This window comes from Lacerta agilis, chromosome 3 (genome assembly GCF_009819535.1).
Source record: "Lacerta agilis isolate rLacAgi1 chromosome 3, rLacAgi1.pri, whole genome shotgun sequence".
NCBI classification, from domain to species: domain Eukaryota; kingdom Metazoa; phylum Chordata; class Lepidosauria; order Squamata; family Lacertidae; genus Lacerta; species Lacerta agilis.
Window position 1 is genome coordinate 53,439,690 of NC_046314.1, and position 25,498 is coordinate 53,465,187.

Below are 25,498 nucleotides of genomic sequence, written 5' to 3' on the forward strand. Positions count from 1 at the left end.
TATTATTATTATTATTCTGCTCAAGCAAGGTAACCAAGTGCAATAGAAAATAGGGCTTCAGCAACTGCAGCTCTTCTTAGAGTTTGGATTTGATATCCCGCTTTATCACTACCCAAAGGAGTCTCAAAGCGGCTAACATTCACCTTTCCCTTCCTTCCCCACAACAAACACTCTGTGAGGTGAGTGGGGCTGAGAGACTTCAAAGAAGTGTGACTAGCCCAAGGTCACCCAGCAGCTGCATGTGGAGGAGAGGGGAAGCGAACCCGGTTCACCAGATTATGAGTCCACCACTCTTAACCACTACACCACACTGGCTCTTCTTACATTTGTAGCACCATGGACATACTCTGGGGAGACACCTGCCAAAATGCCCCCATATGCATAGCTATTGCTGCAATATGTTGCACATGGGATTGCCTTAAAAAACAGCTCAGAATTTCTAGCTGGATCAAAATTGGGCTACTGTAGCTGGCTGATGAAAAACATTCAACTAATGCTTTTCCACCTACACTTCCTGCCAGTCCATTTCCAGACTCATTTCAAGGTGCTCGTGCTGCTCTTTAAACTCCTAAACAGCTTTGTCTAGAGTACCTCAAAGAGACTGTCACCTTCCTGGGCTCTTAGGTCATCTGCAAAGGTCCTTCTCAGACTATCCCTACCATTTAAGGTCTTGTTTTGTGGCGGTTTTAAGGTGTTGTTTCTGGAATGCCTTCCCTAGATAGGCTTCTCCACATCACAGGTCTTGCTGCTGCCATTTTTACACATTTTAGTTTTGTGTTGTTTGTTTTATTCTTGTTTTAATAGTTATGGTTTAATTGTTTTTCTTGTTCACCACCCAAAGAATGTTAGATATTGGGCAATATGGAAATATTATTTCTACTAGTATTAAGACTATTTAATAACAAGTAATAAATTAAAGATGCAAGAGTCTGGTTTTATTTCCAGCAGAGGAGCAATATTAAGCACTGTGATTATGCACATTCTGTTATCATTTTCTTTTTCACAATTGTGATATCTGAGTATTCAGAAAACCACATACAAATCTGTTTTGCTGTTAATTGTACACCCAATGTTCACAACAACTACTAGTACCACCACCTCACCACCATAAGCTCCTCACGGTTGCCAAGGCAGTCACAAATTATACCAGATAAATTGAAATTTATACCACATAATTTGTGAGTTGTTCGAAGAAGACCATAAAAGTTTCACAGAAAGAGGTAGAAAATGAAGGTTAAAATAAAATGCTGAAAGAAGAAGTGGACAGATAGATAGATAGATGAGAGAGAGAGAGAGAGAGAGAGAGAGATAATGACATACAAGTACTCTAATAAAATATGGCATCATGAATTTAATAATGTTTGGAGAACAGTGTTTGCTGTGGGTGCACAGTAATAAATTGTCTTTTTGCTACCCAAAAAATGGCTGATGCAACAGGAGGGGAGCCAGTCCCCACCCCTTCTAAGATAGGTATCTGATGTTGCAAACCTGACACACTAATTCCAAATCCAGTGTCAGGCTTCATTTGCAAATGATCTCAATAGCTATGATTCAACTGTAGAAACCATGTGCATAGCACACTTTTGTGTATATGGTACTTCATCCAACAAGAAAAAACACATACACAAAAGCCTGCCCAGTTCTACACACACACACACACACATCACCTTTGATAGAATGCAGAGATCATCAACACACTATGTCAGGTGTTGGGAACCTTTGCGTTCCCCCCCCCCCCGCTGTTGCTGAACTACAACTCCCATCAGCCCCAGCAAGCATGACCAGTGGCCCTATGTTGTTTTCAAGGGCATTAAAATGACTTTTCTTTTTTTAAAAGAAGAAGAAGACAGGGTTTATTTGCACGTAAATGCTATCTGTTAATTATATTTATACCACCCTTCCCCCCAAGGAGCTGAGAGCAGCTTACGTGTAATTCCCAGGTGTCCCTTTGGTTCAGCATTTGAACTGTATGTTTTCAACCATTCTCAGAGCTGAGTTACAGTGTACTTAAGCTGAAGTATTTAATGTGATTTAATGCCAATTCGCAAATGTACACATAACATTTGTTTTTTCTCCACGACTTCCCACTGAGTGTGCAAATTGACTTCATTTACAAGCATTGTGTTTGAAGTGCTATGAAAGTTTGCTCTGTGCTGCTTGACTTGCTATGGTTCATTCATGCATGCAAGCCCCTACTTAATTTTACAGTTATCAAATATAAATAAATGGATGTGTGACCCAGTCCTAATAGCTCCATTCTCTTCAATCCGACTACATTGGCTTAATATTTAAGTCTTAAATCTCCCTCCCGTTCTTTCTTAACTCCTTTGTGGATCGGCACTTGTGTCGGTTTAACTCGCTTTTAACTCAGAGCATTTAGTTCCCAACAATGTATACTGCAGGTTTATTATGGAGTGTCTATATATTTCCTGAATTTGGAAAAACAAAACAAAAACCCTTTGCAGCAATTGTGCAACTCAATACGATCAAAGAGCATGACAGATATGTTTGAAACGTGGAAAAAAAATAAAATGGGTTCCTTGCCTCTAGGGATCTCAGCTTTCCCCACATCTTTGTCAATATCAAGTTGATGTATTCCTATGAGAAAATACACATGAAGTAAGAATAAGAAGAGGAAAGGTTAAACCTGCCTTCCCAAGCCCCTCCCCTGTTGGCTTCCCACTACTCAGTCCTTCTACTGCCTTCCCCAACCCCCAGGCTTACTGAGCAGTGGGGATGATGGGCTCACTTGTTATTATTCTTATGAGCATCCAGGAGTGTCTGCCTGGAGCCATCTACCATCTTTATATCCCAAGGATGCCTATGGGGCCCAAAGGCATTTTGGGAAATGAATATGATAGGGGATAGGGACCAGTGCTTCACTCTGAAGTGATCCCAGCTACCCAGAGGGAGAGAAAAAACCTAAAAAATCAAAAGGAGTTTTGCTGGGCATCAAGGATGGTATCTGTAGGCGCTGTGGCAGCAACAGCTGCTGCACTGGGAATCCCAGGGTATATATTTTATATATGCCATTTTTTTTAAATCTCCTAAATTTTCCTGGTGAATGCTACACTTCCAATCTACAGAATATTCCAGGTCAATTTTGAAGAGGAGTTTGATACACTGAGGAAATGGGGAAGTGAGAAACAGGGCCTGTTACACGTAGGAAAGCAGGGTCATATTTCACTTCAGTTGCCAAGCTAATTGGAGCTGTTACATGTTATAAGTGAAGACCAATGGAAACATCTTCCACAATATTTGCACATTTCACCAGACCAACTTCTGGATTTGTGCCAGGGCAATGCTTCCAAATTTTCCCATGGAATGAAATATTACAATATAAGGCTATACAAAGTCCTTAACAGGTCGGGAGCAGTTGACTTACAAGGCTGCCTTGCGCACTATGTGTCTACTTGACAGCTTCAGTCTGTGGAACTGGCACTACTACAGGTGCCCCATGATACTCTATCCAGCCAGTTTGGTGTAGTGGTTAGGAGCGGCAGACTCGTAATCTGGGGAACCGGGTTCGTGTCTGCACTCCTCCACATGCAGCTGCTGGGTGACCTTGGGCTAGTCACACTTCTCTGAAGTCTCTCAGCCCCACTCACCTCACAGAGTGTTTGTTGTGGGGGAGGAAGGGAAAGGAGAATGTTAGCCGCTTTGAGACTCCTTCGGGTAGTAAAAAGCGGGATATCAAATCCAAACTCTTCTTCTTCCACAGTTGCAGAAAATTATTATTTTAGTGTGGCAGAAACTACATTTTGGATCTCTATGCCTACTGACATAAGACTTTTGCTGTACTCTTTCTAGTACATGCTTAAAACATTTTTGCTGAGGCAAGTCTATCCAGACACATAGATGTTGATGCATATTAATATTTTACTGTTAATTTTAGTAGCTTTTAAATTTTGAAAATTGCTCTACATGATTAATGTCAATTTAAACTGTTTTAATTGATCATTTTACAGTTCTTGTAAAACGCTTAGAGGTTTTGTTACAATCAAGCTGCATATAAACTTTGTTATATACAATAAAATAAAATATGATAAAAGAAGGTAAGATGATCAGGTTATATAGCTGGATCTGCAAATACAGGTCTATGCAGGGCTTTGAGGATAAAAGTTTATTTGCCTGATTCTCAAGGCTGGCTAGTTCTCCATTCTACATATTAGCTACATGGGATCCAGCCACCTTTGAAAATAGGCAAAGAACCAAGGAAGAGAATCATTCCACCTGAAGTTCCAGCACCTTGAACATTCTTAATTGTCAAAACAGCTTGATGGTCCAGCATATAAGCAAGTTTTATCTGTCCCTTTGCCACCTCCAATTATCTATACTAGATTACTAGATTAGGGCTGAAACAAACACAAATAGACAAATTCACTTTCAAAATGCATTTGAAAGTCACACCACAAAGTTTGTAATGCCTGCAGAATCAACAAAGAGTCACTTTTAAAACAAACAACCCCCTGTAATGCAGGAATATGCAGTTGTCCCATTATGGGATTGAACCTGCAACTTTGGCATTATCAGCACTACGCTCTAACCAACTGAGCTATCCATGTCTGGCCTTATTCAGAATTAGATCTGCCAGAAGTTCCATTTTTGCAGAAATGAAAAAAGTAGGTTTAGCCTTTTTTTTCTTTCTTTTCGAATTTAAATCAGACTTCTTCAAAAAAGTTTTAAAAAGAAGTAGATACCCAAAAAAACCCACTCAATAATCTTCCAGTAAGTCAAGTCAAATGCAAGTTTAACATCATATTTGAGCCATATCAGGCAAAATTCAAAATTATGCCTTTAGAGAGCTGGTGCTGCCCATTTGCTGCAAGAAATTTGGGGATTTGTTTCGATTTTCTTTGATAAACACATTCAATATGGCCAAAGGTTTTCTTTATCTTCTAGGAATTGCTGTGAGGATTAAGCAGTGCTGAATCTCATGAAACCCCAGATGGATTTGAAAACTAGTTCTCATGCTTATTATATCCAAATTGGATTAATCTGTTTCATTGTCTGTGGTGCTCCATCATTGTTGCTGCAAGGACTGCGGTTTGGTCCAAAACGTGACAGCAAAAATGATTGTATATTCCCAAAGGAAACAACCACACAAAATACACTTCTCCAACTCTGAATTATTTGTCTCACTTTTTCTTCCTAAGTAGCCCAATCTTAAGCAGAGCAGGTTTACCTGGAATTAAACTCCACTGCATTTAGTGGGCCTAGTCAACAGGCAGCCCAAATGATAACCTCCAGACGCTGTGGACTACAACTCCCATTATCCCTGACCATTGGCTATGTTGGCCGAGACTGATTGGAGCTGTAGCCCAAAACATCTTGAGGGCAACACATTGGCTTTTCCTGCCCTAGCTGGTGTTCTTAGAATTGCTGCTCAAATTATTTTAAAATAAATTCTTACATGTTTTTAGTTAATGAACTGGTAAGAGGTAGAGCCACACACTGGGGCTTCATAGTTGGAAGTACAGCACACATGTTGCTCGAAATCCATAAGAAGATCTTAACATGAGCATTTCATATTGCTGTTTTGCATTTTGTCACAAAGCAATTTTGTTTTAGATTCTACCACATCACCACCAAGTCTAGTCAGTTTTGTTCCACTCAAGGATGCACCTCATATGTGTCAAACAGTTTGCCTGAATCCTCCATTTATATCGTATTAATACAAAGCTTTTAAAAAAGCCAGCTTCTGCCACCTCTCAATATACTTTTCTCTGTTTCTCTTTCTAGTCCTGGAAACAAGAGACAAAAGCCCATAAAATCTGGTTTATAATGAGAAATTAGAGAAATGTGCAGGCTTGATTTAGCCCACTACAGCATACAGCTCACAGATGTTCCCAAACTTTTGGATGAAGGGATCTGTACAATCCTGGCCTGACAGTGGCTGAAGAAGCTGCCAACCAGACTGAGCCAGAGCTAGAAGAAAGTCCTCTTCTGGCTATGGGGAAGTAAGAGTCTGATGCAAGCTCCATATCCAGCCATACCTGAAGTCACATGGCCATGTCAGGATGGGGGGGCAGGCCTCTTACACAATGGATTTCATTCAGTTGGGTGAAGCTTACAAAACAATCCTCATGAGAGGCTATAGACGACCTGAATGGCAGAGCCACCCCTGCATCTGAACCACTGCTAAGTTGTGAAGGCAAATTTGGGGGCCCTGTGTGAGATTTGTGGCGGTTTTGATCCCATGAATGCACAGCCTCTGGTACTCCAAACTATCTGGCCGAGGGAGATCTATCTCCACCAATGGGAGAATTGCTGGCAGCAGCTTCCTATCTACTATGGCAGACTTGGCAGAACCTTCCCCCCCCCCTCCTCTTCCATCTTGTTCTTTGGCCATGACTTTTGACTTGGGTGGTATTTGTTTAGCTGTTTGAAGAAAGGTCACCCCTTGATGAGTATGCAAATTTCAAAACAAATCTAGAAATTCACAATAGTTCAGTACAACCCTAATGAGTGCTCATATGGAAGCATGTAAGTGACTAACAGATTGGTCTGTGCAAATTATTTTGCTTAATTTTCTAATTTTAATGAGAGCACAGTGGATTAAACCTTGGTCTTCAGTTCATTTCTGTGATTGTTAAATAATTAGAAGAGTCATATTTTAACTGGCTTTGGATGGATTGCAAAGATTTGTTTAATAATTGATTTTTTTCAATTATATGTGAAGATATCAGTATATTGAGTGCAATTAAAATAACTGTACAAATGAGGGTACTTTATGCAGACAGATTTATTTATTAGATACAATCTAATTCCCTAATAATGGCAAGCTATTGTATGTGTGAATCCTTTTAGACTAATTTCTGTCAGACATGAAAGATATTAAAAGCATTTCAATAGAGTGAGTACTCAGAAGCATTTTAGTAGAGCATGCCTGCCTGCCTGAAATGAATATAGTGTTTCACCTAATTAATATTTTGAAAGACTTACATCATTAATGGTATTTAAAAGAAGACCAGTGTATCTTATATGAACCTATTAAATTAAGTAGACCATTAGATCTATCCCATATCTTGCTTATTGAATTTCATTTAAGTACAAGAAGAACACAAACCTTCTACATTTGAAAAACCCCAGAAAATCAGAGGGTTTGATCAGATTAACATTTAAGGGAATAATCCACTGATATCATGTCACAAAGAAAAATAATTCAACACATAGGTGTGTGCATGTGTGGGTGTGTACATACACACATTCACAAATTCTTTGAAACAACCTAAGAGAAACATATATAGCATAATTTTTTTCTTCTCTAGACTGTTTATAACTTATTTCTTATCTCTCTGTCTTGCCTGACACTGTAGTACCCCATCACTGGGAATGCAGAAGCTACCATCTACAGTATCATACAATAAACTGATGGGAATATTCCAGGGGAAAGCTTGTACCTCCCACTTTCCCCAGGACACCATGTTAACCACTAATCATCTATATTTGCAGACCTAAAATAACATTTGTGATGTCAATATAATGGCAACCTCTGGATATAAATACCAGCTGACTGTACTGTTTTTTTTTAAAAAAAATTAGACAATATACTATTTTCAATTGTTCACTCCCACACTTAGCTTGGAGGTAGCAGTCATTTTGTGGTTCACAGAAGGACCTTACAAACTGTGTCTACTTTGAAAGTGATTACCTTACATTTTGTAAGATATACAAGACTCACCTGCCAGGGTTTTGTAATCTACCAAGTCAAACATGACAATGGCCACAGCTGACCAGGTAACAATGAGTGCAGCGACAAGTAGCCATGCTGCTGGTGAGCTGAACGTGGTGGCAAAGTCTTCTGAAACTTTCTTGGACACTTTCACATGTGGCATGGGGACTGTTCCATTCTTGCTGTCTATCACTGTAGTGGTGGACACAGGTCCTAAGAAACAGGTAAAAGAGAGGTTATAAATGCACAAGTCTTGACAGTTGTACCTCCCAGCTTTAAGGAAACATTTATACATTTGTAGAATTTAAGGCACAATACAAAAATGAGATTTTGCCCTCAGAGCTCAACAATTACAAAGCTGCGGATGGAATTATGAGAAGAAAATTCAAATTACATATACAGTATCTATAGCAGGGCTTGCTTGAAGGACTGGATCACCATGGCTTAGTTCTGGAAACTGCCTTCGGTTCCAAAACAGGTAGAAAGGCTTTTGAGCATGAACACATGTTCTCTGTCTTGCCACAAATTAACAACATCTGCTCCAGTCTCCCCATTAATATTGGGGCTAGGGTTCAAATTAAACCAAAATAAGCTTTATTGTACAAGCCAAAGGCCATGGCAAAACCCTACACACACTGTCAGGAAAAGAAATAACTGTATATAAAAAACAGAGCCACTGCCTGAAGTCTAGGGTTCATAAGCTGTAGGGCATGATTGCCTGACACCTTTGAAGTCCTGGCATTTCTCCAGATTCTACTATAGTTTAAGAAATTAAGCACTGATCAGAAGCAGTAAGTATTTAACTTACAAATGGGCAATCTAACAGCATGCTGTTATGTAAATAAGTGCAAAGATAACTGAATTCATATAACACGCTGACACAGCTGCTGTGTTCCATCACATTACTTCCACAGAAAATAAATTTAACATGGGGAAGATGTCTCAATTGCCCCTTGACCCTTGTACTTAACTAACCCTCAACAGAGTTTGATGCCCCTCCCAAAAAAGTCATAAAATGCTCATGATGCAAGTGAAATAATGCCAAATCAAGACTACACATTTATTTTATTTTTGACCTTTAAAAATTGGCACCCTGCCTTTTCTCTAAGGAGCTCGGTGTATTGTGGACTGCATTGCGCACTTGTATCTTCACAACAATTCTTTGAAGTAAGGTTTGTATGAAAGAGAAAGATTGGCTCAATGTCACCCAGCGACCATCGTGGCAGAAATCTCTACCCAAGTCTCCCTAGTCCAAGTCCAATGCTTTATTTCCCTCATCACACTACTTCTCTAAATATATGCAAATCTAAAGTTATACATGCAAATGAACCTCCAGACCCTTGGAATAATAATTTTAAAAATCACCTCCATCTAATTGGTAACCACCTAACTTCTTCCAAAATATGAGAGCTAGCTAAGCTGAAGCTCAAGGCTAGACTTCAGCAAAATATAGTAAGGTAATGCCATATGCCAATTTCAAAAAAAGTCACTGCCACCTGTCAGCTGGCTAAGTGATAGCTACATCTTTATGACACACTAGTATTTAGTATACTTCCATTTTAGCAGTTAAGAGCACTATATTCTGCACACAGTTCAAAAGAGCGATAGTCTCTGGTTTCATTATATAATATTCCATGTTGCTAAAATTAAAATACTTAAAAGCAACAAGCAGAAGGGTACTTTCACATGTTTTTCTCTAACTACCCCAACCCCACCTTTTTGCTTTTTGTAATGGGAGTGGTGATGCCTACATACATTCACTTAGTTTGCATCAGTTCTCCATTCAGTTGGCAATGCCAGCAATCCATTGTGAGCCTCTGTGTAGCAATGATTGGCTAAATGTTGTTCGCTGTTGCCAGGATAATGACCAGTTTGAAGACCAATAAGGCACCAAAGCTGCATCCAATCAGATCCAGCAATGTGACTTGATGGCAAAGCTTCTTAAACAGGCATTGTCCTCACTCTAAATGATTTCTTTTGCCCTCTGTGAGCCACAGCTGTGCCATATATTTAAGGCACTCTTATACCACTTTAGATCATGCCTTCCCCTAAAAGATCATGGGAGCTGCAGTTTGTTAAGGATGGCGAGGTGTTTTAGGACACCCCCTCACAGAGCTACAATTCTCAGAGCAGTTTAACAATCTTATTCACATAGAATTCTGGGATTCTTTGGAAGAAGCCATGGCTATTAATAAAGTGGTATATAAGTGCTTTAAATGTATGGCTGACTGGTTACACAATGATGTTAATGTTACCCAGATAGAGAATTGTTTTGGGAGAAGGAGAAGATTTAAAGCAGCAGACATTTGGACTGTGAACCCCAGAGAAGAGATGTGAAAAAGGATCACTTTTGTGGTCTTTCTAAAAATGTTTCGGATTCCTCCAAAGCCTTTATTCCAGGTTTTAAAAGCTGCCAAAGAAGATTAACTATCTTCATATTGATAAATAAGTAATCAACCAAACATTTGTTTTCAAAGCTACAGAAAGCCCAAGAATTCACACTTTCCTAGTGAACCACTTTAGGAATGTCCTAGTAATTGTATGTTTTTACATTATGCGGATTAATGCACTACCATTTAATAGTCTGCAAAAATCTAGCACTAAAACAAATTCCCCATTCAAAAGATTGTAAGGTTGGGTATAGAGGGGGAAATGTTGAAGATGGTGTCCCATTAGAATTCAAGTGCTATTTTCACAGATTGCCTATTACCCTCAGAGCTAAAATCTTGGAAGCACTTGACTTTCTTATATTAGAAGGTGAGATGCTTATGGAATGCTTCACTATCAAATCCCTCCACAATTTTACAGGATAAAATGTGCATTTACTTTTCTAGAAATGTTTACTATGAGTACTGTTAGAATCCATGGCTCTTCTAGGCTGAACTTTTTAAGTGGGGGGGGCAGGTTGGGAGTGAAGGAAGAGGCAGTGGTGCTGCAGTCATAGAAACATATTTTTACATCTAAGGAAGCATCTTGACCTCTTTGTGTAAATAAAAGAATTTAGCAGGCACCCTAGGGTTAAGAAGCCCTAGCAAGGCTCTCTGTTCAGCTCAGTATTACAACATGCCTGCTATACTAGGGGGCAGGGAGAGTACAACTTGGTACATATTGGGAGAATAGCAGTGCATGCTTCCAATAGGTGCTATAAGTGGAGTCTATGGAGTCTATGGGAAAGGTAGGCAAGGTTACTTGGGATACCCAAGGGATCCTTACAATGTCCTTTATTGGCAGCAGATGCCTGCTGCTCTTGCACCAAGCCTAGGCATTCAGTTTTGACTGACAGGTATGCAGGAGGATTGAGACACCTTGAAGGCCCACAGTCATGGGCTGGAAGTCAATCTTCACAATTGGAGCTATTGTTCAGCTGTGTCCTTACAATCATTTGTGAAGATCACAGACTCCCTCAGTCTCGCCACAGAAGATTCTAATGGTTTTCAGAGCTGACAAAAGCTATTCTAATTGGCCTCCTTGTCAGCTTTGCAGTTCTAACCCATTTTGCTTTTGTACACAATTTCCCTTGTTCTTTGTCCTCTTTTCATCTCACATTCCTTTCAAACATCCCAATGCTGATCAAGTGATTTGTTTTACACTCAAGATTTCTAACTTGTGATGTCGCGTAAGCCGAACAAGATTGGCATGCTACATAGCTTTTGCCACTTACATGAAATGTGATCTTATTTATGAATGATGCATTTGGTTCATGAATACTGTCTCATATACTTAAGATACAATCCATATGCTTATTTCTTTTTCTTTTCCATTTTAAATACATCTCTTATTCCATGTCCCTAAGCATAATTTTGGTTCAGTCAAATTGCACCAGGAGGGAAAGTCTGCCGAGTAACAAACAGTTATAAAGATCTACTGCACAATGCAAAATTACAAATCAGTAACATTACGCATTCAAAAGTTGAATGTTGGTGATTATGACAGGTGAATGTGCATAACACATTCTTCTTCTACTATATAACAGTTATATAGGTTCTTTTGCCAGTATATAGCATTACCTAAACCAAATAACTAAGGTTTGAAAAATCTACAGGAACCACATCTTATATTAAACATTAGGAAGGTAAGCAGGAAAATCTAGTGTCTGAAATTCTCCTGATCTGATTCACAGCACCACCAAATTTTGGAGTCTCAAGCCCATAGAAAATAAAGGTACAGAATGGGGCAGATCATTTCATTCCTAAGTAAACTCACCTGACTCCCCATATTTCTCCCATGGAATATCCATATGGTGTGCAGCTTTTTCCAGCTTCACAAGAGGTTGAAGAGCTAAGGTGCTTGCTAGGCGGAGAGGTGAATCAAGTCTGAATTACATTGCTTGCATTATTGTTCTTTAAACATAAACCAGGGAGCACTGAGGATAATTCAACCCTTTCCTCCTGTGCCTCAGTCTCCACAAAAACCTTCCTTCATAGAAGCTGCTATTCGGTATGGTAGTATACTCCTGCTACCCTCATAACAAACAGCTTCTTTAGATGAGTATTTTTTTAAAAAATAAAATAAAATTATGTAACCTTGTGCACAGGGCTACAAATGATTTCTACAACACATATCCTTGTTTATTGGTACCAACTGTTGTGAAGTCATCACACTAAAAGCTATTATTAGTTACTAACAAGCAGGGTTGGATTAATTGTTCTGCTGATAGCATAGTGCTAGACCTCAGTTGAATTATGAAAGGTGTTATGTATTTGTCTGGAGCTTGCAATGTACTGGCTTGCTCAATACTGCAAGTTTCCCCCTGTGGTCTTCAAATGTGGGGTGTGCTCTAGGGTTTGATTTTCAGAGTAAATACAGATGGCCATTTACCAATATGGTAACTTCCTAATGCTGAGGAAGTTATACCACTCATTAGGATGATAGCTTGCTGTGATAAGGATATAATCACTGGGAAAACATATATCATTTTGTCAGGTGGGGAAGTAAATCTCATCCATCTGGAGACAGAGCTGACTTGAGTTCTCACAAGGACTCCACTCAGGTCCGTTCCCAGGGAATAAAAGGGAAAACTCACCTCACCTTACATCACATCTCCCATGCATCCTCCCTGTAGTCAGGCTTGCACCTACCCATCATTGGGACTAGCGGTTTTGTTTTGATTAACTTGCTACAGATTATAAACGGTTTTTGGCCTACCTCATAGCAACTGCCACAACTTTGGTGGGTAAGGCATTGGGTAAAGCCTTAGTCATGGTTGAAGGGGAGGTTGTAAACCTCTGCCTGCATCTCCAATGGAATGAGGTATTCTGTTGAAGGGATCCTGGAATAAGTGTTCCTGTCTGGATGCCCAGATGAGGGCTGGGGTCATAGCATCCCTTCAAAAGGCAAACCACATGGGGTAGTACCTATTTGATGTTTGTCTTGGATTTCCTCGCCACTGGTTCAACCTCTCGGAGAATCATCCAGCAAGTGGGCTGGTTGATACGGGTTACACCCAAAGCCTAAGCCCAAATGCCTTACACTCATTCAGTTACATTGCACAAAGCGGGTCGGCAGGCTCATGTCTTCTGGGCAGGCAAAAATTACTTCCCTCCCTTTTTCATTGATGGAAGTTTGTGCTGGATCAAAAAGTTTTCCATCAGCAGAGAACCATGACGCAGCCAAAGTTTCATGTCTGTGAATTTAAATGTCATGTTCCTGAATGTGCATTGCCCACTGTACAACAAAACATTAGTGTGATCCTATGCTGGTGGCTTGCCGATCAGAAGGTTGGCGGTTTGAATCCCCACAGCGGGGTGAGCTCCCGTTGCTCGGTCCCTGCTCCTGCCAACCTAGCAGTTCGAAAGCACGTCAAAGTGCAAGTAGATAAATAGGTACTGCTCCGGCGGGAAGGTAAACAGCATTTCCGTGAGCTGTTCTGGTTTGCCAGAAGCAGCTTAGTCATGTTGGCCACATGACCCAGAAGCTGTACATTGGCTCCCTTGGCCAGTAACGCAAGATGAGTGCCGCAACTCCAGAGTTGTTTGTGACTGGACCTAATGGTCAGGGGTACCTTTACCTTTACCTATGCTGCATGAGGGTCTTTGCAAATGAGGGGATGAGCCATAAGCTCCAACTGCCTATAATTAAAAGGACCTGAGGAAATGTGGTTGGGAAAAACTTTTGGCAACGATTGCCCATTAGAATAAAGTAGACAACACTAGGTTGCATGTTGTATATGGTAGCTTCACATGGTCTTACTAATGCTTGCAGAGGAATATGTATTATGCTTCCGAGATGAAGGGCAATTCAGAATATGGTTTTATCTACTGCAAGATTAAATAGAAAATTGCACTTAACAATTGAATGTACAAGTTGTCATGTAAAATTATACACAAAGCCATCTTTCCTACATAAAGGCCTAATAGGGCTTTGCATGGGAAAATCCTACACAGAAGAAATTTGAGAACTGAGTTTTTAAAGGCAGGGGACTACAGACAACACTCTTTAGAAACAGTTTCTGATCTGCTTATTGCCTCTGTCTTCTTTATTTTTAAAAGGCATTTGCATGAAAACAAGACCTCTCTTTCTAAAGAGTTCATCAGCTCCCGCTGCTTACATCCACCTGGAGTCATAATCCTGCCTTTGTGATATCATAATCATTTTCACATCAATATATTGTGAGGATTATGGTTACTTTAACTGAGAATGAAGCAGTGGGGATATCTGGTTTTTGTTTTTGTTTAAAAGCAGTATACTATTTTAATGCAAATATGTTTAATAAAAAGACAGAAACGTAAAATGTGTGAATGTACTTTTCTTTTCTCCTAAACAGAATATTTTTCAATGGCTCCATAGTGCATTCATATCCTTACAAATTAAAAAGCAACAAAAACCAGAGATTTCCAAAACTTGATAGCCAGCTCCACATTATAGCGGGGGCAGGCAGAAAACCGATCAGGCTGTACTGGTAGATCTCAGTATAATGCTCAGTAGATCATCAAGGATTTCTGACTCCCAAATATGTAAGAATAGTAACTACAAAACAATGTTTGTTTGCTTTATTCCGAATTAGTCTGAAGATGAAGAAAGGCAGTAGTGGGGAGACCAATAATGGGTTTTTGTGATAAAATGACTGTGTGCTGATTCTGGTACCAAAAATAAATTCTGCATGTGTTCAGAGGCATTCTCCATCTTAGTGCTAACTGCACATCCACCCAACACCCCCAACCACTATTTTACACCTGGTTCTGGTTGGTGGACATCATCACTGTAATAAAAAGCAAAGTAGTTTTCAAAAGCTTAAAATCTGCTCATCCCTGATCTGAAGAGTATAGGAAATATCTAATTGGTGTACCTGTTTCCTGGCATGAAATAGAAGCATCCCATATCTAAATATATTTATTTATAGCCAGCAAAATTCTTGCTAGTGCAAGGGGACTTTCCCTCCACTCCTCCCCACACGTGCCCCATAATCAGCTGCAGATGGTCAAGGGGACACCCAGAACACTGAGTATAGAGAGAGCAGAAGTGCAATAGGATAATTTCCAGAGAGGAGAAACACTTGCGCTGATGGAACATTCTCCTTAGTGCTATGTTGCACACAATCCTTAGTATGGCACAAGCTTTCATGGACTCAAGCCAACTTTGCCAGATACATGGGCTTGAGTCCATAAAAGGTTATGCCTTAATAAATGTGCTAGACTTTAAGGTGCCACAACACCTTTAGATCATTTTTGCTGCAAGAGACTTAACACAAACACCTCCCTGGAAATTTATTTTAGCCAATATCTCTGCCAGGAGCTTAAGGCCACATATATGGTACTTCTCCCCCGCCTAAAAAAAATTTAAATTCCTATGAGGTTGATAAGGCTAAGAAAAAAATAACTGGCATTAACTCTCTAATCTATAAGAGCACAGTCACATATTTCTAAACCTCATCAATAACTTCCAGATGGAGTAGTCATTTCATGGCCCATTCAAAGGAGAATTTTGAAAAGCACGCTTAGTTTATTGTGAATGTATATGAAGATGAATACTGTTCCTATGAAGACATTTGGACCCCTCTTTTTATGCAACCGTAGGATTTTATGTAAGGGCTTTTTATGCGCTCCAGCTTTATTCAATCATTACAACTAGGGAAAGGGGATTAGCATCAAAAAGTCTTCAGACGCTATTGTTGATCCTGTCAAAACACTCTCACACAATTGTGAGTGTATTGTATAGTCCCACACAATCATTTCTGTTTTAAATGACTGTGAAGAGAGCAAAATCCTAAAGCCTAGGTTTCAAATACTTAAAAGAACATAATAGCAGGTTTTAGTGGGATACTGTGTGCACAGTCTATGTCATCTGTAGCTACATCACCTTTGGCAGGTAATCTCTGCCAAAGACCATGAGATCAGCAGGATTAACCATAGTTGGTCCAAGTATTCTTAATAGCACCTTTTCTCTTCAGCAGCATGAACTACTGTGTAGGTTTAAGAGAGCAAAGCATTTTTGAACTTTGGGATGGATAGAAAGCAGGGCTATACAGGGGGGAGAAGGAGAGAAAGAGAGAGAAAGAAATTCCAGAAGCATGTGGTAAAATGAAAAGAGACTCATGAATCCAGAAACATCAGTGTTAAATGGCAGTAGCCACATTATTCAAACTTCCAACAGACCCAGCCAGCAGGGCCAATGGTAGGGGTTTAACAGAAGTTACAGTCCAGTCAAAGTGGAGGGGAGAAGATTCCCCATCTCCAGTTTAGATGCCAGTATATAGTTGATTAAGGGACCCAGGTGGTGCTGTGGGTTAAACCACAGAGCCTAGGGCTTGCTGATCAGAAGGTCGGCGGTTCGAATCCCTGCCACGGGGTGAGCTCCCATTGCTCGGTCCCAGCTCCTGCCCACCTAGCAGTTTGAAAGCACGTCAAAGTGCAAGTAGATAAATAGGGACCGCTCCAGCGGGAAGGTAAACGGTGTTTCCGTGCGCTGCTCTGGTTTGCCAGAAGCGGCTTTGTCATACTGGCCACATGACCCGAAAGCTGTCTGCGGACAAACGCCGGCTACCTCGGCCTATAGAGCAAGATGAGCGTCGCAACTCCAGAGTCGGACACGACTGGATCTGATGGTCAGGGGTCCCTTTACTTTTACCTTTTATATAGTTGATTATGAAATGAAAAAGGAGAGTCAGCATTCTAGTTAAGCTACATGGATGAATCTGTCAGTTTTGGTTTCTCTCCATTTCCTATTTTTTCAGTTCTTCACATCTCCGCAGAAATTGTGGTTTGCTTTTGTTTATTTTTTAAGTACAGTACTCATGAAAATTTGTCAGCATTTTTGTGATAATTTCTCCTAATACATACATTTTTGTATGCAGTTTTTAGCAACATGCATATTTGTAAGCAACTTTTCCTAACAGAATGCATTTTTGTATGTTACTTTCACTAAAATATGCACTTCTGCACATCCAGATATAAACAGTTTCTTGTTGGAGGACTGTATTGCAAAATTCAGCAAAGTGCAGATTCTGAGCAATAACTGTTTTCTTTCATGCATTGGTTAAGAAGTAAGCAGGTCCTCATTAAAAAGCAAATGAAACTGAATTCCTCCCCTGCCACCCTCACCCCAACATTCACTCTGTTCTTCAGGGATTAAACAGAACTAATTCATTCTGGAATCTACCAAAACAATTTTGCCTACTCAGTTAGAGTGGATAAGATGAAAGTTTCCAAAACTTTGCCTTTTTGAATTTAAAATAATCTGCTGTTATCCTAGATAAGTTGAAAATAGTTTTCCAAAGTTTCCTTATTACTAGCACAAAACTTTCATAATAATAACTTCACCAGCCTGATAATATTATTCAGATCTTAATCAGTCTGTTTGATATTTATAATAAGAATCAAAAATCTACTTATTTATTCAACGTACACCTCTGCATTTCACAGCCTACTGGATTGTGGTCATTCATCATGTCACCTTTCTTTATTCATTTCCTTTCCTGCTATATAAATAGTGCTGGACTTTGACATTAATTAGATAAGCAATAATCATAAAAAATTGTGTACTTCCAGTTTTATTGAAACTGGGTGTTCACAATACTGTTTTAGCCTCTCACAACTTACTGTTACATTACAGATTATACAGTTTACTTCTTTCTTTTCTTTCTTATTTCTTCAAAAGTAAAATAATTATGGGCTATATCCAACCCAGATAATTTTGTAGCAAAATGAAGAGCTTCTTATGTGTGGTATAAAATAAATTAACAGTAATATGGGCTATCATATCCGCAAAGCAAAATAATCAGAGATTCAGTTCACAAGAGTACTCCTATTTTGCCATAAAATTAATGAGCCATAGTCCTGAAATTACAATGAGCTTCTAAAGATATGGAAAACCATTCACTATCTGCATATTCTCCAGAAATGTCACCTGAATCCAATGCAAAATAAAGTATAAAATAATGAAACCTTGATTCTCTGGCCATTTGAGCTAGAGCACTTAAATAGACTCACTTAGCTCCTCCCAGGAATGAAGAGGAAGAGGGGTAGCAGATTGAATGTGGACTTCCACAGTTGGATTCCATATTAAACATGGAAGAAATATAGGGATTGAAAGGCCACTTGAGAGTGTGATTACTGGTAAGTAAGAAGACTGAATCATTGCATATTTCCTATAGACCCCCTTGAGTGTTAAGATCAGCAGTGGGGGCCCTTATAGTAGTTCTACCACTCTCAGACATTTGGGGGGTATAAGCCAAGAAAAAGCATTCTCTATGGTAGCACCTTAGCTGTGGAATTCCTTCTCCACAGAGCATCTTCACAACGTTTGTTTTGTCAGACGCTGAAGACGTACCTCATTACTCTGGCCTTTTACACCTGAGATATATATTTTTGGACCAACCTTATCTTCTTGATTGTAATCTGTTTTGCCCACTTTAAATGTCTTTTTTAATTGATGTAACGTACCCTGGGACCTCACAGTGAAAGGCGAGTAAGAAATTAATGATAACAATATTCATTACTCCTATTCTTAGAAGAGAAAATTGTAAAATAAAGTGCAGCCAATCTGAAGAACATAAATGGATAAAAAGCCAAAGAGAAATGTCTGCAAAAAGAATGTATCTCTGTTTAAGAAATTGTTCATAAAGACCAGGCCATCTATGTGTAACATGTTATGCAGCGAGTTTACATTTTATGTTTACATAAAATACATACATTGGTGGAGACACATTTCATGTTGAAAATAGCCATGATACGTTGCACTCAAAAGGTCATGCCAGCTCTTGCATACTTAACACAGGTGTAATTAGCTCTTTCAACTTAATTATATGCTGCTCTCATCACAAATTGGGTAACTGTAAATTGCACGACTTATATATCCTCTTAGAAACCTATTTCTGTAATGTATGATCTTCAGAAAATTCAGAGCAGTTCATAATGAATATCAAGATTTCATAGCTTTTATTATTTAGTTGTTCCTTGATTGAACAATTTCAAGAAAACCACACAATCAGTAGACCAAAATAATAATGAACAATTCATTACCAATTTGATTTGCAGATAATGTCTGAGGGGATTACAAAGTCTGGTTGTGCAGGTAGGCAGAAGAAAAATCAGATTTAAGAGGTTTAGTTGCATATCCATCTTAAAAGAATGAGTAATGTTTGCTCAGTCTTGAAAAACAAGCCCAAATGATTTCAAACAATGGGAAAAATTGCAATTGTAAGGTGTGGGCCCTGATCCAGATCAAGAGCATGTTCTGGATTAGAACCCTGTGGCCTTTTCTTCAAAACAAAAGAAGCATGTCCCCACTTCCCCTCCCCTATAATTTTTTTTTATTGTAAACAGTAATTTGACCCTGTGATGTGACTCCTTTCCTCCACACCCTATGCTCTGCTCTGCCTTGCCTCTTCCTTATGACATTGTGCTTCTGTGGCACTTGTACAAAACTAAAAATATATACTTTAAAATACAGTTGAGTACGTAGGAACAAGAAAATACAATTTCCCCATCACTTAGTTGTTTATAGGTTTAGATACACATGCTTTTATCACCTCTCACTGCCAAATGCACTAGCTTGTTCGAGCTGACAAGCAAAGGTATGGCAAATATAATTTCGCAAGGAACATTTTTTTTTAATCAGCTTTAATGAGAAAAGAAACCCCAACACATCACTGCCTTGAATAATCACAGAAAGAGAGAGTTATCTTAAATAAATTTATGCTAACTAAATATGATTTTGTAAACCCCTAGAAATCAAACCTGCATGCGTTTATGTGTGTGTTTTCCCTTAAGGCACCTTTCAAACTTCAAAAGAATTTTTAGTTGATAAAATTGTTGTCACTGTCAGCATATCTTCTTAAAAATCAAATAAAGTAACACTTTTTTTGTTTTGCTCTTTACAAGACAAAGAGAAAAAACAATCAGCAGCAGCAGCAGCACTTTGGTAATGAATTGCTGTTGAGTGGGAGGGGGGAAATTGGCCCATGCCTTGGCAATGTCCAGGACAGATCCATTACAATGAATGCAGCAGTGGTGGCACTTGAGAGAGAGTGGAGCAGCAACCATCTCCCAACACCAGCACCGTACTCACTAAGAAAAGCAGTGGTGAGGCTGGGAGAGCTACATGTCAGTGGCAGCCTCAAAGGTGTGCATTGCCCCAACGCAAAGCTATCTGGACCCCCCCACCACTTTGACCCAACCCATCAGGGCAAGTGCAGCACCGTGGCTGTCCAGGTGGCACTGCTGCTACTGCTCCACACACACTTTCTCACATGCTGTTATAATGGATTCTGTATGGGGCTTCCTATGGGGGGGGGGGAATTGAACTGGTTCAAAATACAGTAGGCAATAGTTAAAAACCTTAATTCGCTGCCAGTTCCCCTCGCCTACCCTGGGAGTAATTCAAAGAGATGGTTTTAACCTAAAGAGCTCTAAACACACTGGGACCAGAATATCTTAAAGGCAGCCTGCACCAGTCTGAACTTGCTCATTTGCTAAGACCTTCAACTGGGGCATGTCTGTAGGTTTTCCCACCTTCTGGGAGTAGTAGATGGGCACTTACAAGAACAGGGCCTTTCCTGTGATGGCCCCCAGACTCTAGGACACCCTATCCAAGCACTTCCACACAGATACCCACTTTAATTTCTTCTATAACGAAGAGGAAAACAATTCTTTTCTCTCTCAAACCTTTGGCAGGACATATGAAGTTACCTTATACTGAATCAGATCATGGGTCTACCCAGCTCAATACTGTCAACACTGACTTGCAGCATCTCACCAGATTTCAGACAAGGTTCTCTCCCAGCTATATCTGGAGAAGATGGGGACCGAACCTGGGATGTTCTGCATAAAAGGCTGATGATCTACTGCTGAGCTACGACACCACTACAGAAATGTCTTGTTTAGTTTTATCTGCTGGTATGATTCTTCTTGTTGTTTCTATTCTATTGATTTTAATTTTTCAATTTCTTTGTCCTATAATGCTTTTATGATGTCTTGAAGATTGGCCACCAGAAAGGCTGGATATAGACAGACAAATAAATGCTTGAATCAAACCAGTGGCGTAGGAAGGTGGGGGTGTTGAGAGCGGCACGCCCCCTGTTCCAGCCGGTTCCAGCCTGGAGGCGGGGGTGACACTTGGCACCACCACCACCCCCCACGACTCCCAAGCCGCCGCCCGGCACCACTTCTGTGCGGCAGCTGCTCACGCCCGGCAGCCTTGTGAGTTGCCATGCGAGCAGCCGCCACACAGACAGGCTGCCACAGCCCTCCTCATGGCAGCTGCTTGTGCCCAGCAGCCCAGACGGACTGTGCTCCGTAGCACGCATGCATCATAACGTCACAATGCACACACGCTATGGAGCGGCACCCTGCCCCTGGGGAGTGCCCCTGTGTTTGCCGCTCCGGACGGCAAAGCGGCTCTGTACGCCACTGAATCAAACTAAACCAATCTGTCCTATGCCTTAATCCTCTATCTATACCAAGCCAAAGCTTAACTCCCATCACAGATACATTCTGCAGTATTCTCCCTCCAGGGGCAACTGCAGCTGCTGCTGATGTAAAACTGCATGTGCCCCATGAGAGAGGGGAGCTCCACAGAATGTGTCAGTCCACAATTTTACAAAACTGGGTGCTGACCCATCCTCATCGTGACAATTTCCATGAGCCAAAGACCTCAAATTAGAAGTTGGGTGGACTAAGAAGTCTATTTTAATGACTCCGTCCACTCAACGTGTGACTTCAAGCCAGATTGCTGAGAACTATTTGTTGTTGTTGTTGTTGTTGTTGTTCAGTCGTTCAGTCGTGTCCGACTCTTCGTGACCCCATGGACCAGAGCACGCCAGGCACGCCTATCCTTCACTGCCTCCCGCAGTTTGGCCAAACTCATGTTAGTAGCTTCGAGAACACTGTCCAACCATCTCATCCTCTGTCGTCCCCTTCTCCTTGTGCCCTCCATCTTTCCCAACATCAGGGTCTTTTCTAAGGAGTCTTCTCTTCTCATGAGGTGGCCAAAGTACTGGAGCCTCAACTTCAGGATCTGTCCTTCTAGTGAGCACTCAGGGCTGATTTCTTTGAGAATGGATAGGTTTGATCTTCTTGCAGTCCATGGGACTCTCAAGAGTCTCCTCCAGCACCATAATTCAAAAGCATCAATTCTTCGGCGATCAGCCTTCTTTATGGTCCAGCTCTCACTTCCGTACATTACTACTGGGAAAACCATAGCTTTAACTATACGGACCTTTGTCGGCAAGGTGATGTCTTTGCTTTTTAAGATGCTGTCTAGGTTTGTCATTGCTTTCCTCCCAAGAAGCAGCCGTCTTCTAATTTCGTGACTGCTGTCACCATCTGCAGTGATCATGGAACCCAAGAAAGTGAAATCTCTCACTGCCTCCATTTCTTCCCCTTCTATTTGCCAGGAGGTGATGGGACCAGTGGCCATGATCTTAGTTTTTTTGATGTTGAGCTTCAGACCATATTTAGCGCTCTCCTCTTTCACCCTCATTAAAAGGTTCTTTAATTCCTCCTCACTTTCTGCCATCAGGGTAGTATCATCAGCATATCTGAGGTTGTTGATATTTTTTCCGGCAATCTTAATTCCGGTTTGGGATTCATCCAGTCCAGCCTTTCGCATGATGAATTCTGCATATAAGTTAAATAAGCAGGGAGACAATATACAGCCTTGTCGTACTCCTTTCCCAATTTTGAACCAACCAGTTGTTCCATATCCAGTTCTAACTGTAGCTTCTTGTCCCACATAGAGATTTCTCAGGAGACAAATGAGGTGATCCGGCACTCCCATTTCTTTAAGAACTTGCCATAGTTTGCTGTGGTCGACACAGTCAAATGCTTTTGCGTAGTCAATGAAGCAGAAGTAGATGTTTTTCTGGAACTCTCTAGCTTTCTCCATAATCCAGCGCATGTTTGCAATTTGGTCTCTGGTTCCTCTGCCCCTTCGAAATCCAGCTTGCACTTCTGGGAGTTCTCGGTCCACATACTGCTTAAGCCTGCCTTGTAGAATTTTAAGCATTACCTTGCTAGCGTGTGAAATGAGTGCAATTGTGCGGTGGTTGGAGCATTCTTTGGCACTGCCCTTCTTTGGGATTGGGATGTAGACTGATCTTCTCCAATCCTCTGGCCACTGCTGAGTTTTCCAAATTTGCTGGCATATTGAGTGTAGCACCTTAACAGCATCATCTTTTAAAATTTTAAATAGTTCAGCTGGAATATCATCACTTCCACTGGCCTTGTTGTTAGCGAGGCTTTCTAAGGCCCATTTGACTTCACTCTCCAGGATGTCTGGCTCAAGGTCAGCAACCACATTACCTGGGGTGTATGAGACCTCCATATCTTTCTGGTATAATTCCTCTGTGTATTCTTGCCACCTCTTCTTGATGTCTTCTGCTTCTGTTAGGTCCTTTCCACTTTTGTCCTTAATTGTGGTAATCTTTGTACGAAATCTTCCTTTCATATCTCCAATTTTCTTGAACAAATCTCTGGTTTTTCCCATTCTGTTATTTTCCTCTATTTCTTTGCATTGCTCGTTTAGAAAGGCCCTCTTGTCTCTCCTTGCTATTCTTTGGAAATCTGCATTCAATTTCCTGTATCTTTCACGATCTCCCTCGCATTTTGCTTGCCTTCTCTCCCCCGCTATTTGTAAGGCCTCATTGGACAGCCACTTTGCTTTCTTGCATTTCTTTTTCATTGGGATGGTTTTCGTTGCTGTCTCCTGTATAATGTTACGAGCCTCCATCCACAGTTCTTCAGGCACTCTATCCACCAAATCTAAATCCTTAAACCTGTTCTTCACTTCAACTGTGTATTCATAAGGAATTTGATTTAGATTGTATCTTACTGGCCCAGTGGTTTTTCCTACTTTCTTCAGTTTAAGCTGGAATTTTGCTATAAGAAGCTGATGATCTGAGCCACAGTCAGCTCCAGGTCTTGTTTTTGCTGAGTGTATAGAGCTTCTCCATCTTTGGCTGCAGAGAATATAATCAATCTGATTTCGATGTTGCCCATCTGGTGATGTCCATGTGTAGAGTCGTCTCTTGTGTTGTTGGAAAAGAGTGTTTGTGATGACCAGCTTGTTCTCTTGACAGAACTCTATTAGCCTTTGCCCTGCTTCATTTTGAACTCCAAGGCCAAACTTGCCAGTTGTTCCTTTTATCTCTTGACTCCCTACTTTAGCATTCCAATCCCCTATAATGAGAAGAACATCCTTCTTTGGTGTCATTTCTATAAGGTGTTGTAAGTCTTCATAGAATTGATCAATTTCAGTTTCTTCAGCACTGGTAGTTGGTGCATAAACTTGGATTACTGTGATGTTAAAAGGTCTGCCTTGGATTCGTATCGAGATCATTCTATCATTTTTGAAATTGCATCCCAGTACAGCTTTCGCCACTCTTTTGTTGACTATGAGGGCCACTCCATTTCTTTTACGGGATTCCTGCCCACAGTAGTAGATATGATAGTCATCCGAACTGAATTCGCCCATTCCTGTCCATTTTAGTTCACTGATGCCTAGGATGTCAATGTTTATTCTTGCCATCTCATTTTTTACCACATCCAGCTTTCCAAGGTTCATGGTTCTTACATTCCAGGTTCCTATGCAATACTTTTCTTTACAGCATTGGACTTTCCTTTCGCTTCCAGGCATATCAGCAACTGTGCGTCCTTTCGGCTTTGGCCCAGCCGCTTCATCAGCTCTGGATCTACTTGTACTTGTCCTCCGCTCTTCCCCAGTAGCATGTTGGACGCCTTCCGACCTGAGGGGCTCATCTTCCAGCGTCATATCTTTTATATGCCTGTTGTCTTTGTCCATGGAGTTTTCTTGGCAGGGATACTGGAGTGGCTTGCCAGTTCCTACTCCAGGTGGATCACGTTTGGTCCAAACTCTCCACTATGACCTGTCCATCTTGACCTGTCCATAGCTTCCTGAGTAATTCAAGCCCCTTCGCCACGACAAGGCAGTGATCCATGAAGGGGTGAGAACTATTAGATTGCATTAAACGTCTAAGCATATGTCAGTTACATTTCTGAATACCCCAGAGACTATAGGCAAGATCTAGTGTAAGACTTTACCCGTCTCTTGATTTGTTCTGTTTTATGCCTGTGGCAACACTATTGTGGTATTGCAGCAGCATTAAAATGAATGATGAATTACTTCCATGTATCAATGACAAAAACATTATATTCCATTTATGCGCCACAATGTATAAAATAAATAGTAGAAATAATAATAATAGTATTAATAATAATAACAATTTTATTATTATTTATAGCCCGCCCATCTGGCCCGGTTTCCCCAGCCACTATGGGCGGCTTCCAACAAAAGATTAAAAGTACATTAAAACATCAATCATTAAAAACTTCCCCAAACAGGGCTGCCTTCAGATGTCTTCTAAATGTC

The 25,498-nt window shown here is 40.5% G+C and overlaps 1 protein-coding gene across 1 annotated transcript in view; it reads right to left on the reverse strand.

Annotated features, from left to right (window-relative positions):
• TRDN (triadin) overlaps nt 1-25,498 on the reverse strand; it is a 151,671-nt gene that overhangs the window by 121,713 nt on the left and 4,460 nt on the right. The window contains exons 2-3 of the mRNA XM_033145391.1: nt 7,685-7,888; nt 2,545-2,598 (exon numbers count right to left, since the gene is read on the reverse strand). Coding sequence (XP_033001282.1) covers nt 2,545-2,598; nt 7,685-7,888 — 258 coding nt within the window. The remainder of the gene's footprint in view (nt 1-2,544; nt 2,599-7,684; nt 7,889-25,498) is intronic.